General features: G+C 42.9%; 1 protein-coding gene across 23 annotated transcripts in view; it reads left to right on the plus strand.

The window, feature by feature from the left end:
• The first annotated feature begins 3,238 nt into the window (after nucleotides 1-3,238).
• The window catches only part of tcf7l2 (transcription factor 7 like 2), an 85,342-nt gene continuing 72,186 nt past the window's right edge, over nucleotides 3,239-16,394 (plus strand). For 7 of the 23 annotated variants that reach the window (XM_075457911.1, XM_075457916.1, XM_075457915.1 and 4 more), the window contains exons 1-3: nucleotides 3,243-3,828; nucleotides 3,998-4,064; nucleotides 4,270-4,394. In XM_075457911.1, the coding sequence (XP_075314026.1) occupies nucleotides 3,640-3,828; nucleotides 3,998-4,064; nucleotides 4,270-4,394 (381 nt within the window). In that variant the 5' untranslated portion in view covers nucleotides 3,243-3,639. Of the gene's footprint in view, nucleotides 3,829-3,997; nucleotides 4,065-4,269; nucleotides 4,395-16,394 lie in introns of all 23 variants that reach the window. The other 16 variants (XM_075457910.1, XM_075457912.1, XM_075457931.1 and 13 more) reach the window with 5 other exon arrangements.

Below are 16,394 nucleotides of genomic sequence, written 5' to 3' on the forward strand. Positions count from 1 at the left end.
GTTTGTTGTCTCTAACAAATTATATACGGCATGAAACATGCTTTTCATAATCAGATAATTCTCTTTGTCCATCCTCCATTCTAAAAGAATGACGAGAACCATTAGTATAGATATAATTGCGGCTAACTAAAGTATTATCCTGCTGATAGAATTTATATGAGCTGTGCTGACAATAAATGCCACAAATGTTAAACAACATTACTCCCAACAATGGAAAAAAATTTGCACTTGGGTAAAAACAACTGACGTTAAATGTTAAGTTTCACTTGGGGAACAAACATCAATGCAGGAATAAATCAGTTACCATAAAAATAAGCACAGTTTTGTGTGGAAAAGGGCAGAAAATGTCCAGCAGTTATATGCTCATCAAGGACCTTTTAGTGGTTGGTACCCTGGATGCATGATGGGTAATTAACTGTTTAGGAGCGTAGAAGATGAGTGCAGTGTGCTGCAGAGGTACAAAATTAAGCTTAGTGTAAATATTTCTCCAATCTGTGCTTCCTGGAGCAGGTGTAGACAAAACGAGGAACATTGCTATGTGAAAATGTGTTCAAATATTGACCCATGAACTGCTTTTGTGTAAACTAATAGTGCAGACTAGACACGTGTTAATTTGATTTTAAGGCTTCTATTTCTGTTCATTTTTAAACATTAAATATACGAGATGTGCAGGAGTTTCAGAGGAATTTTGAGTCGATGGTTGATTTTCAACAGTAACCGGAAAGCAGAAGAAAAGCTCTGTTCCTTCTGCATATCCAAACAGCTTTTAGATTGAGGTTTGACGATTTAATTATTCAACAAGAATGAAAATCATCACCTTAGAATCCTTTAAAAACAAAACCCAATTAAAGCTAAAAAAAAAAAAAAGATCCCATTTACACAGACTATACTGTAAATATTGATAGTATGTATTTTGTAGTTTTTAATTATTGTGTTTTAATTTCTTTCCTATTTGGGTGAGATAAGATTTAAGAAAATATACTAATCTAAATAATGGGCAAAAAATGTATCGAGCAGGATACTTTTTTTCAGGTCCTCAGAAGCATTTAAAGAATGATAATCACATGAAAGCCTTCTGGAAGGTAAAGGTTCTTTATTGCTGCTGAGCCAAGAAGTGGCAGCGTGAACGTGCTGAGGTTGGAATCAGTGGATTCATGATCAGGCCTGACGGTGCTGAGCTGAGATCATGTGATCAGACAAATGTGATGCTTCTGGTTTCCTCCTCGCTCTGAGCCTGGGGGGGGGGGGGGACGCACACGGATGGGAGGCAGTCCCCGGTTGTTACAAAACCACAACCACAAGGAGCAGAGGTGAACATGCAAAATCCATCACAAAAATAAATCACACCAACAAAGGAACCGGGCACGCTTGTGCTCCATCATTCAGAGCAGTGGCGGCAGCGCAGTCTATCATCATGATATTAAAGGGTGCTGTAGATTAGGATCACCGTGGCGGCATCAGAAGCAGGTGTCCCCACGGCACGAATGATAACACGCTGCCAGCCCCCAGTAAACTCTCAGGTACCTGCTGAGGCAATCCAGGGAGAGGCCAGCCTGGAGCTCCTCTGCTTTGGTCTGGTCTGCGCGGGCTCAGGTTTGGAGGGCCCCCGCGCAGCAGGGTGCCTCTTCTTCCACCGGCTGCCTGAACACAGACGGCACTGGATGAGAACCAGAGACGGCAATCCTCCCTCTCTCCCTTCCTTCTTGCTCCCTAACACTGCTGGCTGAGCTGCAGCCGGCCAACACAAACACTGCTCTCACCTCATTCAGATAAAGCACATCAGTGATCACTGAGCGCAGTCGTCTGCTTTCATGGTGCTGCCTGGTCTGGGTGCGTTGGTAGGCAGACTTTACAGCTCTTTGGTGCTACACTGTGCACATAATTCCCACATCAGTGCTGTTTGACAACACTGCTGAGAGCAGATACAGAGGAATTAGTGTCATAATATTTGTTTTTGTACGTCTAACAGCATGAAGACATGAAACAATATTTTTTAATCAGCAATTCTGTGGGCTTGTTTTGATCTAACGCCGTTTTATTTTGCAAGAGTGTACGTGTCACCTGGATGTATGTTTCAGCTCTATCTCTTGCAACTACATTTGAATTAAATGAGTTTTTTGTGATGGCCACACTGCATTTCCTGGCTGATGGTTACTGGATCACTGGCACCGATATAAACACATTTTACTGGATAAGCAACCTTCAGTGGCTTCAGGGAATTCATTATACATTGTATATGGGCAACAGCTGATTTTTATTTTATCCCTAATTATTCTGCTTTGCTGTATTTTTAGCCTGTATATGTATAGAATTTGTACATGTTTTTAATCACTGGAAACACAATAAATGTTAGATTTTTATTTATTTTTTAACATCTATTCCTATAAAACCAACAAAAGTAAACAAAAGGAAGAAAAATAATGTCTCATTCTTCAAATTTAATGAATAGAAATACACATTTTATTTAAATGATTTTTATATTTGCTGCAAACCGACAGCTCACAGCCTCTTATTTGTTTGTTTGTAACTAAAATAAGACAAATCTGCATCAGTTATTTGTGTCCAGTCTGGCTGCTGGAGGAGAAGAGGAAAAATAAAAGCAGCTCAGTCTGTGCTGCCAGTGAGGAATTCAGGTTAGTCCCAGAGGACATCACACCTGTCAAGGAAGCAGGATGCAATAACACCCACCATCCCAAAAAATAGATCTAAGGAAACATTAGCCAATATAATGAAAAATAGATCTAAGGAGCTGACAAAGCAGGTAAAATAGGAAAACAAGCTCAGAGTAATTCTGCTTTGATAGGCCTTTGGTATTTAGTAAGCAGAAATAAAAGGACAGAGACAAAAGTAGGTTATGGAAGCTGAATGTGCGACTGGCTTCAGGGGGCGGGGAGAGAATTAAAAAAAATCCTTTAAATTGAGGTATAATATTAACTTTATTTGGCTCAAGTGTGACAGACTGGTCGGGAATAGAGGAGTCAAACTGGTTGCAAACAGCCTGAGGAAGTGCCCTCTTTTCATTTTTTTTCCCCCACTGGGAGACCGCCCATGTGCGCGTTTAATCCACATTTGCAAGCAACTCCTATCTTCCTGCTATTTCACCATCACTGTCCTGCTCCCAAACTGCCTTTTTCCTCCTCACATGCTTCTCACTGCAGTCGTCCGCCGGCTTCCTCGTGCACTCCCTCTTTCTCTTTTTCTCTCTCTCTCTCTCCCCCCCACCCCTTCCTCCACTCCTCTCCTCTGTGTCTTTTTTTCCTCCTATTTATGAAAACGTCACTTCAAGTCCCTCCCTGTTTGAATCTCATTAGTTTCTTGTGTGTTTCTCCCTGTCAATAATCCTGAATCCAGACTCTCTCTATTTCCATCCCTCTCTATCTGTCAATCAGCGCCGCCTTTGAACTGAAAACCACTCCGACCAACTTCAACTCACTCAATCCGAGCGGCTCGGCTCCTTCTCCGGCTTCCTTTTTCTGCCAAGATTCCCTTCTTTTTTAGTTTTGTACCATCCGCCAGAGCTTTGGAAAACGCCAATACAGACCCCCCAAACTCACACTCGGACTTTCGAGATCACCGAGATCAAGGGTTTAAAACTTTGTGTTTTTGCCCCTCAAGAAACAGTTTTTTGCTCGGGAAAAAATGCCGCAGCTCAACGGCGGTGGAGGGGACGATCTGGGCGCAAACGATGAAATGATCTCCTTCAAAGACGAAGGGGAGCAGGAAGAGAAAATTTCGGAGAACTCCTCGGCAGAAAGGGATTTAGCAGATGTCAAATCTTCTCTTGTAAACGAGTCGGAAACGAATCAAAACAGCTCGTCGGATTCAGAGGTAAGTTGCAGAATAAACGCGGGGATCGATCGACCCCCGGCTCTGTTAACTTAGGGGCCTACGTTTCTTGCACTGAAACGCTGAAAGACTTGAAAAGAAAGTTTACTGTCGCCGTCGTCGCCCGTTGTGTTAACTTTAACGCAATCCTTGTGTTTCGTTGCATTTCAAGGCGGAAAGACGGCCTCCGCCTAGATCTGAAACTTTCAGAGACAAAACGAGAGAAAGTTTAGAAGAGGGTGAGTTTCTGCTTTATTGTCCTCTTGCTGTTCTTTCTAAATTATTATTATTATTATTAATATTTTTGCACCATGACATTATATGTGCATGACGGGGGGTGCATCTCCTCCGCTCTGTTCCTCAAATGCAATTTTCAGGAAATAAGTTTCCAAGGCCACTTTTATAAAAAAAAGTTTTCCTCTTTTTTCCCCCCCGCCATGTTAGCTGCGAAAAGGCAAGATGGAGGGCTGTTCAAGAGCCCACCGTACCCGGGCTATCCATTTATAATGATCCCCGATCTCACAAGCCCCTACCTTCCCAATGGATCACTTTCTCCGACAGCACGCACAGTAAGTTACTTTATTTTCAGCTGGATATGTGCACACACACACACACACACACATACGGGCTCCGAGCAGGCAGCCGGACGCGGAGCGTTGTCACCCAGAAGTGCTGTCGATAAAAAAAGGGAAGAAAAAAAAAAGAAAATGTGGGGCCAAGTTTTGCAACTCCTGAAGTGTACAGTGCGGCGGCGGCGGCAGCGGCGGGCGCGCAGCCCCCAGCCTGCACGGAAGCTAACATGCTAACAGTGCTAATCGCAGTGGGGAAAAACAGGGGACATTCTGATCATATGGCAGGTGATGCGCGCTCAGGTGCTGCTTGGTGTTTCTGCTTGAACAACTTTGAACAGAAATGCACGAGCACCACAATAAGACAACAACAACAACAACAAAAAATCCTACTTCTTGTTCTAATTCTGATTACTAATAATGTCTACTCTAGTTTTATCCAGGGTGCAAGTGCATGATTTTCACCTACTGATTAATGCAGTTGGCTTGTGTTTGCACAGCCTCATCAAAAATGCCATTTTTTTTTTCTTTTCTTTTTTTTTTCAAACACAAGTTGCACCAGCCTGCAGACCTTCACATTGGCTCCCTGACAGTAGTGTAAAACGATGTAAAACACACACACATACAGACAAACGAAATCGATATGCTAATGAGCTTTTCAGTGATTTGCATGTGTCAAAACGTGGAAAGGGGTTAATGTGAAAGGTGCAGGCGTGAAAGCTGTTTTCTTTTTTTTCTTTCTTTTTTTTTTAAATAAAAAAAATATACATAAATATATTCCTGACATGGAGCTTTATTAATTATGCCTCCAGTTATATCTCTATATATTTATCTATATTTAAGCTGTTTTGTAGGAAGGAAAAATGTAAAATATGTGATTTATTGAATGGAAATGATTGTGCAGCACCATGCTATGTTTTGCACGTGTGTGCCGTCTTTGCTTCCTGGAACAATCTGCTGCCTTTCACCCAAAACGTGTGCCACTTAAACCCATATTTATAGATAAATTCATATTATTTATTTCAACACAATCAGCCACGCTGTAATTATGCACACTTGGCTATTTGCTCAGCACCTCGCTGGTCCCACAGGGCAGTGGCAGTCCTTAGGCAGCATCATTTTCTCAACCACTGGAGTTTCTTCTTCTTTTTTTTCCCTTTTTCTTATTCTAAATGGTTGCAATTACAAGCCTGCGCTTTAGGACCTGTCATCTCATTTTACAAGGTTAAGGCAAAGACCAGGCATTAGGAAATCTGACCCTCCGCCACCACCCTCCCTCCCCCCACCACCACCATCACTAACAGCTCTGCGTAATGAAACTGATATTTGTTTCCTCAATTTTTGCATTTTTTTCTTCATGCTCTGCATGTGCACACCTTGAAAACGAACGCCCGTCTGAGACACGAGGCTCTCTTTTGTGTTTGACACAATTTCTGCTTTTCACTCGATTACCCATGGTCTCACGTGAAATGATTTTTGAGTTTGCTCTATGCGTGTGTGTGTGTGTGTGTGTGTGTGTGTGTGCGCACAGGAGAGCATTTTGCCATTCTTTCTCTGTCAGCCTTGTTAACACTGCTGACTGGTATGTGGAATTAGTCTCTCGTTATTCTCATCAGCACTGACAGAAGCACTCATTCACAGCAACGTGCATGATTTGAAGTAAAGGACTTCCTTGTTCCAGTGGCAGAGTTTTGTAGTTTTCTTTGTGGCTATCGCAGCGCTGTGTCCTGCAGTCTGTGGAGCGCTCGCTTCATTGTGTGCTCGTGCAGCAGTTAGAAAAGCAGTAAATTGTGTGGCATGTATGGAGGATGCTGCGGCCAGTCGGCGTCGACCTTTGCTCTCTTTATGCGGCCCCCGAATCTATTTTCACGCATAATTGAGAAAAGGGAGTGTGTTTTTTATTTTTCAAATCATGCTTCCTGATTTATTACCAGCTATGTCTCTCTGCTCCGTTTCCCTTATAGTCGAGGAAGTCATAACAAAAATCTGACGACCCTGCCCACGGCTCAGGAGGTGCTTTTTTTTTTTTTTTTTTTGCATGTCATGAGAAAACATTTCTCACAGCTAAAAGTCAGCGACATACCTGAACAGTAACTATGACAGAACGTGGTTTTCGGCTCGCGGGGGTCTTCCTACTGTACTGCCTCGGCCCCCTCTGTCTGCAGCGCCCTGTGTGTCCAGCCATTAGAGCTTTGAAGTCAGCGGTGGCTGTAATATAAATCTATTAGACTTAAAGCTGGTATAAATAATTCACCTGGACATTGATTAGCTGTCTTGCTCCCTAACATGTCATGTTAGGCTCTGAATATGACTGCTAGTATTATTAGAATGAGACTTTGAGAGCCTTTGATTCTCGCTGCTTTATCTCTCCAGTCTTCTTCATCAGTTCTTCTCGGTTTTGGTGATGCTATGACATCATTACATTATTATCATTATTATTGGTGCTTTTATTTTGCCGTAGTTGAGGCCTTTAAATTAGGATTTCACTTTTTTTTTTTAATCCTTTAAAGCTTTTGACTTTAAATTACGATTTTTCTTTTCTTTTCTTTTTTTTTTTTTTTTTTTTCCCAGCTGGCACTTCCACTAATCCATCTGGACAACTTAACTTGTTTGTGTTATTTTTGTGTTTGGATGACTTGAGAAGGGAAAAAATTCCTGCATGAGGTCGTTACCATAGTTTGTCTGACCTCTGGGAGTCATAACCAGTGAGAATTTGTTTTTCCTACCACCTAAGTCCAAGGAGGCTCACAATTTAGTATCATTTAGCAATTTGACATGACGCTGTGCCCGGGCTTTAAAAGCCCTCCTGCCCCTGTCTCCTCCTTTCCTCTCCCTGTCGTCTCCCTCCCCTCTAAAACACACAAAGGCCTCCTGAATCACTGGGTGCAGGTTGAATTGGGGAAGTGGCCTGGCTAGTTCACCCCGGTTTTCCATCTCCTTTCACGCTCCTCCTTATTCCCTTTGCTCTCCCTATCTGCCTTCCTCTGTGCTCCTGTCTTTTGTTTCCTGCCGATGCTAACACGGGGCTTGTGAAAAAAAGGTGGCGGGTTAACTCTGGTGCTGTGGGCTAACATCGCACCTCAACAGGTCTGGAGACGAGGAGGCTGAGGGAGGGAGAGCGGGATCTGGGCGGCCAGCTCTCTTGCATCGGGGCTGCAGGGCCGTAAATCCACCGGCTTTATTTACTGCCTTTCGGACTTATGAATGTTAAGATATTTGACGCCACCCCTGGCCCCATAATTCTCCAGGTTTTGAGTTTCGACGTATAATTACGAGTAGTTTTAGAAAAGAGCAAGCGAGCAGAGGTGGGGCAAATGGGGGGATGAAAATGCAACGCTTAGCATCCACCTCTGTTTTTAGAGTGGGGGGAAAAAAAAAACAAAGACGCTCCCAGAAGCTGCAATGATTCTCCTACAAGATGGTGAAAAGGCTTTGTGTGGCTGAAACAATAGCTTTTCTCCCCTTTTTCCCTCTTTGTTTCAGCTGTGTTGTTGGGCCAGGGCTGCTCGTGTTGCTGCAGATTCACCTTTCGAACAACTAAATCCTCTCTGATACAGGCTGACTTATTGCTTTTGCTTTGCCTTTTTCTTTCGTGAGAAATAATGGAGGACTTTCTTTGGAAATTTTCTGGTCAGATCACTGTAATGAAAATGCACATGTGACTGCAACACCACCTCTTTTGTGCTCACACGTCCACACGGCTGTGGCCTTATCTCTCATAGCAACACAGACGGTATCTTTCCTAAACATGTCAGCAGCATAAGCATAACAATGGTATATCATACGGATAATATGTGTTCGGCTGCTGTAAATGGAATTTAGGCTGTGACAAGAGGAAAGATAGTTTAATGCGGATTTAAAGGATAGAGACCACACCTTATCAAATTGGCTTTACATGTTAATCGGGCCTAATTGGTGTCCGCGGGGGGTTCCGTGGCACGACGTGGCTGCATTTTCTCCCTCAAGCTGCAGAATGCACTCTGGATTTAGTCGGAAGGTTGCGCTCCTTTTGTCTTGCAAATCACTTTTGTTTACAAAGTATGGCGGAAGCGGCTGCCGCTCTCCGTCTCCCTCCCACCGGTCCCTCTCTTCCTCCCTCTCTGCTGCTCCTCTCATCCTATGCGACGAGGACGAGAGGGGAAAAGAAAAAGGTCCTTATTTTTCTTCGACTCAATAAACATCCATAAAAAAAAAAGTACAATCTGCTTTGGATTTGAGGAGTTAAGTTCAAGAGAGAGGGTGGGGGTAGGGGTTGGGAGGGGGCTGGGAAGCAAAGTTTGGCACCATTAAACTGAAATTGGGGTCTGCTAGACATTAGCGGTGCACAGCACATTCTCGGAGCTTAATTAGTCCGAACTGTAATTGTTCATGGTCTGCCAATAGGAGTAATGCTCAGGAAAAGTGGAGTTGCACTAAACTGGCCCAGGGTTTTTAAAACAATAAATCACTTGCATATTTGTGCCGTGATTCAGATGGAGGCTCGACCTCTCCCATCTCGACATGTGGTAAATTGTGAAGTCAATGAATCGCAGATGTAGGGGTGGTGGGGTGGTGGTGAGGACTCAGAGAGGGAAACAGAGGTAGTACAGTAAGGTTTTGTTAGCGCCTGGTGAATGAATGGAAAAGATTTGTGCAGTAAATATTTACCGAGGAGATATATGTGTGTGTGTATAGAATTTCTTTTTTTTTTTTTTCCCTGCTGCTAGTGGGCTTAATTGTCTAATGCTGCTGATGATGTTGGCAGGCAGGGCTGTGTGAGAGCTTACGTGCTCGTCGATCTGTCACTCTGCTTGAAACACCAGAGAAGTGAAAAAAAAAAAGAAAAGAAAAAAAGAATGAGTTTGTGGGGTGTGTTTCTAATCAGATTTTGAACTAGTGTGAGGGGAGTAGTGGTTCCCTGGTGGCAGTGTGAGCTGGGTTTGGGTGTAGCAGCTGCAGTTGAGTCTGGTTTGGAGCTGAACCTTTTTTTTTTCCTTTCTTTATTTCTTTCTTTTTACTTTTAATTAAATCATTGACTTCAGCATTTTTAATGTAATCACAGCTAATCTGAGGCCTAATTTTGACTTCAGTGTGACAGATTATGCCTGTTAGTCATTAAGTCTCCGCACAGCCTGGATATTTTTTTTCTTTTTTTTTGATAACACAAATTATTCGCTAAATAGATGAATCCCTTTTCACCTCCTGTATCCGTACGTGTTTCTGTCAGTGAGCCACCACGCTCTGCTTTTCTGTGTTCGAGAAAAGAGGGAAAAAAGGGCATTAGTTAAGCAGCTGTGCACTGGGGTCCCTCCTGCCCCAGCCCCCCAGAGTGAGTGTAACCTCTTCCTTTTCCCACTTTACCCCTCCCTCCTCCTTCTGTGCATTTCTATAGAGCTAAACACAAAGATGGTACTGTACATCTGGAATGCAACTTGTGTCATCTGTTAAGTATAGGCTAGCTTCGCTCCAGGCCACCAGAGCTCGGGGCTCCCCTAAACATGGAAATTGAATTATTCTTTCTAAGTGTGTGTGTTTGTGTGTGTGTTTTAGTTTGCATATCTGTGAGCATGTAGCCACCAGTTAAGTTTGTATACAGACCATGCTGCCTGGACGGCACACTGTGCATTTCTTAGAATCGCTCCTCGAGTTTATTTATCGTAATAAAAGCAGCGCAGAATTAGACTCTGAATTCATTATTGATTTGGTTTTTCGGTCCATTTCTGATTCTCCATCTCACTCTTAAGAAAATGTCTATAATCTGGCATTTTTTAACAGTATAGCAAGTAAGTATACATAAGATTTTTCCTTCTTTTTTGATTAAATTATTTTCAAAGACAGTGCGAAGCTAGTAAGGCACCCTGGTACAAATGTAGGTGTTGCACATGTCTTCTGGATAAATTTTCATACGATTGTAAGATTGATTTGTGGCGGGAGGGAAATCGTTAACCGATTCAGATCAGATGAGCTAGCATCGTCAAAAGGGGGGCAGTATAGACAAGTGACGCATGGCTGTAAGCGCAGAGAAGACTACGCTAAGCATACCTTGAAGAAAAATAAACGAAGCCAACCATTTTTCACTTTAACTGTATATTAGAAAAATGGAAATTTTCCTCGTGCGTGTTGCTGTTACTCTTAAACGTCAGCTTGGATTAGTCGCACTTCTTCTCAAATCTGAGTCGTGAGCAAGTGTTCGCTATCTCCGGATTTATTCAGGGAAAAAAAAAGAGTGTTCATCCCTCAAGTTACCTTTTTGTATCAGCAAAAACCTAAAGTTTGGAATTTATCTTCAGATTTAGCCATTTCGGTCAACTTTTTCTCAGCGTAGACTTCAAAATGTGCATAAGAACAATGGTGGGAATGTGACGGATATTTACCTTTGAGAAAGAACTGTGGCAAGTGCTCAGACAGTTGGCCGATGAATGAGCAGATTCATTTGTCATTTTGAGATAATTGGCATCGGCTGATTCGTCAACGCTGGTAGACCAAAAATAAGCGCGTTAAAAACATCTGCATTGCAGGCAGCCTTGTTAGTGAGGCTGTTCATCTGCGGTTCTTCCATTAAACTTCCTGCATAAATGGTAGTTCATAAATGCAACAAAGAATTGTTTAGATACATTAGCCATCCACCACCCTGCAGTTTAAATAATCAGTCTGCTATTAAGAAACTTATATCGGTCCACCAGTCCATACTCGCTGAAAATGGTGATAAGACGATTTGAAGTGCTTGCTGGAGATTTGAAATTTTATTGGCATTGTAACTGTGCTGCATCAGCTGAAAAGATAAAGTTAATGACTATTGATCCCATCTTTTAGATAGAAAGGTTATAGGTAGGGTTTGGATTAGCTAGTTTCAAGAGATTATTTTCCACAATCTGTATTTTTGACCTAGTGTCACAATTGCAAAACTGGTGGATCTAACTGTTTTTTAACAGCATTTCAATTCAGGAGAAAAAAATTCCAGGTTGACCAGGTCGGATATCAGTTGAGAAATACTTTTGGTATGTGGCTTCCTTTGCTCGCCTGAGTGTACACGTTTCTGTAAGTTCATTCATAATGGGTCCAGAGTGCTGCAGTAGCCAAATGAGTTCACCAGTAGCAGAGTGGGAGGGAGCAGAGAAAAGCGGGAAATGTGTGTGAGTGGAGGGGCGACGGTGGGGGGGGCCTGGGGGTCGGGACGCACAAAAGCCGTCTGAATGGAGCGCATAATTGCTGTTAATGCCAGGGCAATGAGAGCAGCGACAGTTCCTGGTTAGATGTCCAAACAATAGTGCCCCTGGGCTTCACATTTATCTTCTCGTGTAAGGAAGAAAAGAAAAAGAAAAGGAGGACTGAAGGGAACACAGATTGGAACAGGAGAGTTTCAGTTTTCAGCCATGCTTGACGACCAAGCATGTGTTCATGCGTGTGGTTTCTGCGACACCCCCCCCCCCCCCCCCCCCACCTCCCCGCTTCCAGGTTTCTCTTCCCACCGTTATTGTCATGAAAAAAAAAAATTGCCCTAAAAGCTCTGGGGTACGAGGGCCGCTGTGATGCTGGAGAAATTCCGGTGGTGCCGACCTTCTGTTTGGATTGTGGAGTGTGTTTGGGAAGGGTCAAAGTGCACCGGCGCTGACATGCTTTTTGTCGAGGAAAGCAGCCCCCCCACCACCAATTTTTTTTTTTTTTTTTTTTTTTTTTTTTAGAACAACTGATAGGGAATGATTGAGGCTCCATTTGAGTTTTTTCCTTTTTTTTTTTTTTTCCAGCTCGTGTGTATGTGTCTGTGCGGGGAGGAGGTGCCACACTGCCATCACAGCTCTTAATGATCACTTTGGGTTAGATAATGACTAACTGTGCCAGTGTGCAGCGAACACCTGTGGTAGACCAGCCTTTTATGGATGTGGTAAAATGCCCTGGAATGTACCATAGAAGAAGCATCTCATTCATGCTTATACCTTTTCACACTCTTTTTCCTTCCTTACCACTCAAACAATATAGCAGAGGAAAATCCTGGCCCTTCCCTCGTCCTATTTAAAATAAACAAGATATTTTTTGGACTTTATGTAGCCTATGAATCATGCAGCGTCTTATTTTTTTATATTAAGATATAAACACGAATATTTAGAAACTATGCATCAACATTTGTTCAGCCACATACTGTTTGATATATTTTGCAGATGGTGTTTAACAGCAGTCTTGTTTTTGCATCCAGTTTTGTATCTTCAGTCCCAATGCAGTCAAGGGAATTTCAGTATGCAGATAATCTGCTCAGAGCGTCTCAGATGGGAAGGAGGCACTTGTGTGTGCTAAACACATAACGGAGGAGGAGTTTAAGGTGATAAAACTCCAGTCGATGTATTTTTAATCTGCTAATTAAACTTTTAATTGTGGCAGGATAAGCTCTAAAGGAGTGTGTGCTGGATTGCGTGCGGGTTTTGGAGGCGAGGGGAGTTGGCTAATGAGGTGATCGTTCGCCTGTTTGTCGTTCTTAAAGGTTGCGGATTCATAGCTGCCTGCAAAAGGTGAGGGAGGTTTTAGAGTGCGAGCAGAAATAAATTAATCTACTAATCTGCGGATTATGGTAGGATTTAAAAAAAGAAGAAAAAAATTGTTGGCAAGATTACTTAAGAATGCACACGGCTAATAAAATGTAACCCCTTTACCCTGCAGTTTGGAGCAGTGCTAGTTTTTTTTCTTTTTTTCTTTTTTTCCCTCCCTCTACTTGATGAACCAATTCCAGTGGAAAACAGATTAAGAGTAAATTCCCATGTGAGCTCTTTAACCAGCTGTTAGAAACCTATTTACACACAATAATAATACGCTCCTTACAAAGAGACAGCTGTCAACTTGTGTACAGCGCTAGATAACATTTCATGTGAACAGCTTGTCACATCCACACATGGCCTATACCTAAAGCACGTGAGCGCTGAGTTGCCCAACCATTGTGCTGGCGAGCACGTATGGAGTGTTTATTGTGCTGCAAAACGAAGCAGAAAGCAGAAAAGATGGAGAATAAAAAATTTAAACGGATTGCAATAATAAGAAATAAAAAAAGATCTATATTGTTTCTTTCCCCTTCTACCATTTTTTAGAAGACCGCACACTTTGTGTTTTACATTCATTCTATTCAGAACAAATCTTTATTTGATCTATTTTAGCAGCTTTTTAAGAACTTTCAGTCGTCACCCCCTCTCTGCTCTCATTATGCATTCATCCTCTCCAGTATGTGGCCCGTGTGACAGCGGTGTTTGGGGTCGATTCCAAAAGTGAACAAATTGACTCGTGGAAGTGAATTGTCAATTGTCTTTCTCCCTGGAGGGGTCAGAGTGAATGGAGTGTCTTGTTTGGGCAACTGTCCCGAGGTGAGATGAGTGGCCCTCACCGTCAAGCCTAAAGGGACAGGCAGACGGACACACAGACAGACAGAGAGCGACCAAATGAACTGGCAGACAAACAGATGGGCAATAGGGAATGTGGTACTGTTGATGCGGAAAACAATGCAATCTAGTCACCCTGAAATTGCTGTTTGATTGCAATAATGACCTGCGGTTCACCGCTGTTGGCAGCTCGGATTGTGTCCAGCGCTGAGGCATTGACACAGGAAGCAAGCAGGAAGAATTGATTGTATTCTTCCGCTGATAAGTCCAATCCTGAGTGACAGCCGATTTGGTAGATCTCTGTGTTAAATATTAAGTGTAATTAGTGCAACACATGCTCCCAGAGTGAAATTTACATACTTCGGCTCAGGAATGCTCCAGGATGACAATTCCACATGATGGTTTTCCTGATGGTGGATCCTGGCCCAAAGTGGGATAAAAATCTTATTCCAGCAGGTTCCCAAGCTGCAGTCTCTTTTAGACATTTCTGACAGGTTTTGAAACTACTTAACAACTCCTCTTAAAGCCCAAACATGATCTCACAAAGTCATTGTTTGATAAACCAGTAAGGACAGCCGGGCCTGTAACTTTCTGGATGAGGTGAGCATATACCACATATACAGAACTAAGCCCTTGGTTCAATCTCTTAACATAATATTATGGTTCAGTATATGAGCAGCATATTCAAGTCGCTGCCCCGTGTTTGTAAAAGAAACCGACATTATGAGCATTATAAATGTATGAAAAGTTGTTTACTATCCCTTGGTATGTAAACCAAAGTTTCATTTCAGTTATTAACTGTGAATCTGAAACCTACAGTTCAGTTATAATGAAAGTTGAGATTAGGGACCAGCATTACTAAACAGGCATGCCCTTTGTGTCATGTGATGCACGTCACCGTGCACTTTAGAACCAGGCGGCTTTTATCTCCACTTTACTGCCTCCGCTATCTTTATTGTCTGCCACGCTTTGCATATTTCAAATATCAATAAAGATAAATTTCCAGCTTTGTCATTACAGATGGAATCAAGTGGTTAGGGTTTCAGGAAGGAACCTTTAGTGATGTGATGATTTTCGCAAATAGTTCTTCCGTGGGACGTCAGCTTGGACTGTGGTATTATGCAGTTAAGTAGCCAGCGCAGGGCTCTGGAGCATTTTTAAGAGGTGAATCCAGTTTTGCATGTGTATAAAAGCTCTTTGTCTGGTGTGGATGACCCTTACTGCTGTAAGGCCTGTATCTGTCTCTGCTCAGGCAGGCAGGCAGGCCTGGAGTGAGGATGCAGCAGCTGGCCGAGGCCCAGGCACAGGAATGCTGTGTGTGCTGTTTAAACAGTGGCTTGTCTCAGTGCAGGCCTGGAGGACTGGAGGGAAGGAAGTTGCTGCATGTTTACATAGCTGAATTGTCCGTTGGGCCCCCCTGGTGTCTAATGCACTTCTGTTCAAACATTCACAAGTGCGGCGATGACCCCCACTGATGCCAGTGTTCACAGCTCTGCCTTCACCCTGCCTGTCTCTGTCTGAATGTGCCTATGAACAATGAAGACTCGTAGCCACTACTTTCTTCCCTGCTGTGGGTGTTTGCTGCTTTAACCTGGAGGCTTGGATGATAGATAAAAAGTATTACAAGGCTCTGTTTATCACATGGAGACAAGAGAGAAGGGCAGCACGCAGTCAGATGAAGAGGTAGAAAGCACCTCATTGCTCAAACCAAGGTCCCGCCCAACAAGGAGCCAGACGTTGACATACGATAGAGTTGTCAAGCTAATTGTTGTTTGAATTACCCGTTATGATCCGATGACACATCTCTCACACTCTTGCCACCAGAGCGGAAAATGTATCCGGGGATTGGCATGATCTTCGTGAGTGTGTAAACCTGGCTTCAACAAGATGGATAAATGCAATTATTGGACAGACCTGGAGAGGACAAAATCCATTTAAAGCCCGTAAAGCTAAGCAGGGGCCGTGGTTAATTCATTTGGCCAATTTACGGGTGATGTACGAGTGTCAGGGCACATTAGTCAGGCAGGGAGAGAGGTGAGTGTGTGTTGGCTTAGTAGATTGGGTGGATGTGTATTTTTCTTTGTTTTATGGAGGAGGGGAGACTTCATGCGAAGATGCTCTTTGGATGCAGAACAGTCTCCTTGAGAACAGGTTCCATGCCTTCCACCACTCCACACCACTTGGCGGCTCAGTGGACAAAACCAATGGGGCCTCGTCATGGAAATGACAAAAAGATGCACTGAGTGCACTGAGTGGGTGGGAAGCAGGATTGCTTTGCAAATGAGGTGCGGAAACATGGCTGTGGTCTGCTGGACAGCAGAGTGAGTACCAGAATGCTTTGCCATACCAAGAGCTCAATCAAGTCCTGTCAGCACCCCCCTCAGCTATCCCACTAGTTAAATTTCTGCTTTTTGTATATGCAGCAAGGGTAGCCACACTGTGAGCACCCAGTTTCTGGTTCTAGGGTCGATGTATCAGTAGGCTCTTTAAAAAACACATCTATTTCTTCAGAATTAGAAATAAGTTTTGATAAAATGGCAAGCTGAACTAAAAAAAAAAAAAAAAAAAAAAAAAACTATGAATGGTTTATATCTGTGTTAATGCTGTTGTAATGAATTTATGCAGTTCAATGACTTTGAAATCTCAGTATCATGTATGCTACTTT

Source organism: Odontesthes bonariensis, chromosome 23 (genome assembly GCF_027942865.1).
Source record: "Odontesthes bonariensis isolate fOdoBon6 chromosome 23, fOdoBon6.hap1, whole genome shotgun sequence".
Lineage (NCBI taxonomy): Eukaryota > Metazoa > Chordata > Actinopteri > Atheriniformes > Atherinopsidae > Odontesthes > Odontesthes bonariensis.